This window comes from Mobula hypostoma, chromosome 3 (genome assembly GCF_963921235.1).
Source record: "Mobula hypostoma chromosome 3, sMobHyp1.1, whole genome shotgun sequence".
NCBI lineage: Eukaryota > Metazoa > Chordata > Chondrichthyes > Myliobatiformes > Myliobatidae > Mobula > Mobula hypostoma.
Window position 1 is genome coordinate 164,912,172 of NC_086099.1, and position 6,000 is coordinate 164,918,171.

A 6,000-nucleotide genomic window follows, 5' to 3' on the forward strand; every position below is an offset into this window, starting at 1 on the left:
GCTAAACTCAGGTTGGAGGAGCAACACCTCATATACCGTCTGGGATGTCTCCAGCCCCTTGGTATGAACACTGAATTCTCCAACTTCCGGTAGTCCCCTCCCCCTCCCTTCCCCCATCCCAGTTTCACTGCCCCCTCCCCCAGCTGCCTATCACCTCCCTCATGGTTCTGCCTCTTTCTGCTACCCATTGTGCTTTCTCCTATTCCTTCTTCACCTTTCCTGCCTATCACCTCCCTGCTTCCCCTCCCCCACCCCTTTATCTTTTCCCTGACTGGTTTTTCACCTGGAACCTACTAGCCTTCTCCTTCCCACCCTCCCCCCACCTTCTTTATAGGGCCTCTACCCCTTCCCTCTTCAGTCCTGACGAAGGGTTCCGGCCCAAAACATTGACTGATCATTTCCACGGATGCTGCCCGACCTGCTGAGTTCCTCCAGCATGTACCCAGTGATCTGGCTTGCACAGCCAGCAGTGGCAATGAATTCCACAGATTCAGCACATTCTGACTCAAGAAATTTCTCCTGCTGTCTGTTCTAACTTGACATCCCTCCATTCTGAGGCTGTTTCCTCTTGTCTTAGACTCGCCCACCAAAGGAAACATCCTCTCCACATCCACTCTCTCAAGGCCTTTCAACATTCAATATATTTTGATGAGATAGTTCTTCATTCTTCTGATTTCCAGTGAGAACAGATCCAGAGCCATCAAATGCTTCTCAGTAGATAAGCCTTTTAATCCCAGAATAATTTTTGTGAACCTCCTTTAAACACTCTACAATGTCAGCATGTCCTTTCTTAGATAAGACACTCAAAACTGCTCACAATACTCCAAGCGAGACCTCACCAGTGCCTTATGAATCCTCAACATTATTTCATTGTTCTTGTATTCTAAGCATTCATTTCGAGAGGACAGCATTGCATTTGCCTTCCTCACCACCGACTCAACCTACAAATTAATCTTTAGGAAATCCTGCACGAGGACCTCCAAGTTCCTTTGCACCTCAATTTTTTTAAAGTTTTCTCTCCATTTAGAAAATAGTATATGCTTTTGTTTTGTTTACCAAGGTGCATGACCATACAATTTCTGATACTATATTCCATCTGCCACTTCTTTGCCCTTCTCCTAATCTGTTTAAGCCCTTCTGTACCCTCTGCTTCCTCAACACTACCTGCCCCTCCACCTGTTTTCATATCGTCTGCAAGCTTGGCCACAAAGCCATCAATTCCATTTTAAAAATCATTGACAATTAATGTAAGAAGAAGTAATCCAATGCAGACCCCTGTGGAACACCACTAGTCACCAGCAGTCAACCAGAAAAGGCTCCCTTTAGTTGCACTCTTTGCCTCCTGCCAGTCAGCCAGTGCTCTATCTATGCTAGTATCTTTCCTATAATACCATGGCTCTTAACTTGTTAAGCAGCCTTATGTGTGGCACCTTGTCAGAGGCCTTCTGAAAATCCAAGTACACAACATCCACCGATTCTCCTTTGTCTATCCTGCTTGTTATTTCTTCAAGGAATTCCAACAGATTTCTCAGGCTAGATTTTCCCTTAAGGAAATATTCTGACTTTGACCTATTTTATCATGTGCCTCCAAGTACCCTAAAACCATATCCTTAACAATTGACTCCATCTTCCAACAATGAGGTCAGGCTAACTGGCCTTTAATTTCCCTTCTGCTTTTCTCCCTTCTTCAAGAGTGGAGTGACTTTTGCAATTTTCCAGTCTTCCAGAACCATGCCAGAATCTATTCATTCTTGAAAGATCATCACTAATGCCTCCACAGTCTCTTCAGTCACCTCTTTCAGAACCCTGGTATGTAGACCATCTGGTCCAGGTGTTTTGACTACCATCAGACCTTTCAGTTTCCTCCCATGCACCTTCTCCCTAGTAATAGCAACTGCACTCAGTTCTGCCCCCAACATTCTCAAACTTTTGGCATACTGCTAGTGTCTTCCACAGTGAAGACATGCAAAATACTTATTCAGGTCATCTGTCATTTCACTGTCCCCATTACTATCTCTCCAGCAGCCGATATCTACTTTCACCTCTCATTTACACGTTATATATCTGAAGAAACTTTTGGTATTCTCTTTAATATTATTAGCTAGCTTACCTTTGTATTCCATCTTTTCCCTCTTAATGACTTTTTAGTTGCCTTCCGATGGTTTTTAAAAGTTTTCCAATCCTCTAACTTCCCACTTTTTTTTTCTATATTATATGCCCTCTCTTTGGCTTTTACATTGGCTTTGACTTCTCTTATCAGCCATAGTTGCATCATCCTGCCTTTAGAAAACGATTTGTTCTTTGGGATGTATCTAACTTGTGCCTTCCAAATTGCTCCCAGAAACTCCAGCAATTGTTGCTGTGCCGTCATCCCTGCTAGTGTCCCCTTCCAATCAATTTTGGCCAGCTCCTCTCATATTTCTGTAATTCCTTTTACTCCCTGTGATACTGATACATCTGACTTTAGCTTCTCTTTCTGAAATTGCAGGGTGAATACTATCATATTATGATCACTGGTTGCTTTACCTTAAACTCTCTAATCAATTCCAGTTCATTGCAACAACTCCCAATCCAGAATAGCTGATCTCCTACTGGGCACAACCACAAACTGCTCTAAAAAGCCATCTCATAAATATTTTACAAATTCCCACTCTTGGGATCCTGATTTTTCCCAATCTACCTGTATATTGATGTTCTCCCATGCTTATTGTAACGTTGCCCTTTTGACATGCATTTTCTATCTCCCATTGTAATTTGTAGACCATATCTTTGCTACTATTCAGAGGTCTGTATATAATTCCTATCAGGGTATTTTTCCCCTTGCAGTTTATTAGCTCTGCCTACAATGATTCCACACCTTCCAATCCTATGTCACCTCTTTCTAGTAATTTGATTTCATGTTTTACCAATAGAGCCACCCACCCCTTCTGCTTCTCTGCCTGACCTTTCAATACAATGTGTATTTTTGGATATTAAGTTCCCAGCTATAATCTTCTTTCAGCCATGACTCCATGATGCCCACAAGATCATACATGCCAATCTGTAACTGTGCTAGTCATAGTAGTCATAGTCATACTTTACTGATCCCGGGGGAAAATGGTTTTTGTTACAGTTGCACCATAAATAATTAAATAGTAATAAACCATAAATAGTTAAATAGTAATATGTAAATTATGCCAGGAAATAAGTCCAGGACTACAAGTTTATCAACCTTATTCCGTATACTGCATGCATTCAAATGTAACATTTTTAGTCCTGTATTCATCAGTCTTTTCAATTTTGTGCTCAACTCATCCCATTGACTTCAATTTTGCCCTATCATCAGCCTCTTATTAGCAGTTGTACTACACACTGCCTCTGTTTGTAAACCAACGACCCCATCCTCAGCCCTATCACTCCAGCTGTTGTCCCCCAGCCAAGATTTGTCTCCTCCCAAATAATCTAGCAAACCCGCCTGCAAGGATATTGGTCCCCTTAGGGTTCAGACGTAACCCAATCCCTTTGTACAGGTCATACCTTCCCTAGAAGAGATCCCAATGATCCAGAAATCTGAACCCCTGCCCTCTGCACCAATTCTTCAATCACTCATCATCTGCCAAATTATCCTTTTCTTACCTTTATTGGCATGTGATTGCAGCCCTCAGGCAGCAGTCTGGAGATTACTACCTTGGAGGTCCTGCTTTTCAGCTTTCTACTTAGCTCTCTAAAACCTCTCTTCAGGATGTCCTCAGCTTTCCTATCTATGTCATTAGTGCCAATTCATACCAAGACTTCTGGCCAGAATGCCATGGACCCAAAACAAGACATCCCTGACCCGGCACCTGAGGGATAGCATACCATTCGGGTACCTCAATCGCACCCACAGAATCTCGTATTTATTCCTCTATGGAATCTCCTATCACTACTGCAACCCTCTTCATCTTGCTTCTCTTCTGAGCTGCAACGCCAGACTCAGTGCCATAGACTTGGTCGCTGTGGCTCCCCCCTGGTGGATTGTCTCCTCAACAGTATTCAAAGTGTTATCCTTAATATTAAGGGGAATGGCCACAGGGTTGCATGGGCTGCCCATTTTCCTTCCATCTTTGAGGAGGCAGACACCCAGTTACCTGCCTGCTCATTTCCCTTTAAGGCCCTTCCCTGCATGTACCTATCCAAGTGCTTCTTAAGTGATAGTATTGTACCTCAACTGCTTCCTTTGGCAGCATGTTCCATAGTAACTATTCTCTGCATGAATAAGTTGCCCCTCAGATCTCTTTTAGATCTTTCCCTCTCACCCTTAATCTCAGCCCCCTTGTTGTAGACTTTAAGGAAAAGACCGTAAGCACCCACCTTATTAATGCCACATAATTTTAAATATTATTTAAAATAATGTCAGGTAACTCCTTGTTCTGCTATGTTCAGAGCAATAAAGACTGAGCCTGACCAATTTCTACAGATCACTGTTTACAATTTCTATTTTCAATCAGAAATTGAAATGTCTAATATTGCACAGAGCTCCAGTTTCTACTAAAAAAATCGATGCACAAGGTGGTATGTGGAAATTGTTAGCTGGATGACCTCTCTTACTGGACTATAGATGGATAAATGGGGTAATAACTGTACTTTTGTATTTTATTTTACAGGGATGGCTGGCGCTATTCACTTCTTGTCTGATATTTTGAATCCAGAAGCAGCTCGATTTCCAGCCTTGGAACTGTAATGTACAACAAAGTTGTGCTAATTGAAGAATGAATGATTTTGGATTTGGCGTAGGACATCTTTTCTGTGGAGAATAGGACTTCTTGGTACCTGTTTCCTCAATACCTATGTACTCCCACTGCTATCTTAAGAACTTCAACAATCAAAGGCAACAAATGAAGCAAAATCTCTGAATAACATTGTTTTTGTCTTGTAATTCATTGCATTTCAGTTGAAACAAAATTAAATAACTAAAATTAACACTCCTAATAAATTCAGAGTTTGATTGTATGCACGCTTAAAATCTTAAGCATTTTTAGTTGTCTTCATTCATTTGGGATCCATGCATTTTGTAAAATATTGGTCATAGTACATTTTGTGCATGTGAAGAAGGTGATCATTGCCACTGGTGCCAATTTATTTATGATTCTGCTTGAAGATACCTTTTAGAATAAGGTAGTATGTAGTTAGGGTTGTTGGTCCTGTTTGATTTTTTTTATTTGCAACACGACAAATAAAGTACATATTTGCTAAATCTGGCAGCTGGCTTGTGTTGAAAAAAAAATTAAGTGGAATTATCCCCAAATAGCATCTTTCTCACTTAAGTTTCATTTCTTTCCTACTCTTTCATTATTACCATTCGGTTGTGTTATAATCTTGCAACATCAGTTGTAATACAAATGTTGATTTAATACTGGTTTTGCTGTTGGTGATGAGGAATAATTGCTATAGAAAATTAAAACATAAAAGCAACCTTAAAGGATTTTATATGACAATAAGATAGGAGTAGAATTAGGCTATTCAGCCCATTGAATCTGTTATGCCATTCCATCATGGCTGATTTATTATCCTTCTCATTCTCCTGCCTTCTCTCTGTAACCTTTGACACCCTGCTAATCCATACCTATCAATTTTTGCTTTAAATATACTTAATAACTTGTCCTCCACAACCAACCTTGGCAATGAATTCCACAGATTTACCACTCTGGTTTAAGAAATTCCTCTTCATCTCTCTTCCTCAATTCTGAGGCTGTGCCCTCAGGTCCTAGACTCCCCTACTATGGGAGACATCCTCTACACATCCACTCTGTCTAGGTCTTTCAATATTCAAAAGGTTTCAATGAGATCCTCCCTCATTCTTCTAAACTCCAGCGAGTACTGGCCCAGAGCCATCACATGCTCCTCATCCAACAAGCCTTTCATTCCCAGAAGCATTCTTGTGAACCTCCTCTGGACCCTTTCTAATCCCAGTGCATGTTTTTGTAGATAAGCGGCCCAAAACTGCTCACAATACTCCCAAGAGCAGTCTGACAAATGCTTTAT

General features: G+C 41.1%; 1 protein-coding gene across 1 annotated transcript in view; it reads left to right on the forward strand.

The window, feature by feature from the left end:
* lancl2 (LanC lantibiotic synthetase component C-like 2 (bacterial)) overlaps window positions 1-5,212 on the forward strand; it is a 67,227-nt gene extending 62,015 nt beyond the window's left edge. Inside the window, exon 9 of the mRNA XM_063044028.1 lies at window positions 4,623-5,212. Within this exon, the coding sequence (XP_062900098.1) occupies window positions 4,623-4,699 (77 nt within the window). The 3' untranslated portion in view covers window positions 4,700-5,212. The remainder of the gene's footprint in view (window positions 1-4,622) is intronic.
* The last annotated feature ends 788 nt before the right edge of the window (window positions 5,213-6,000 follow it).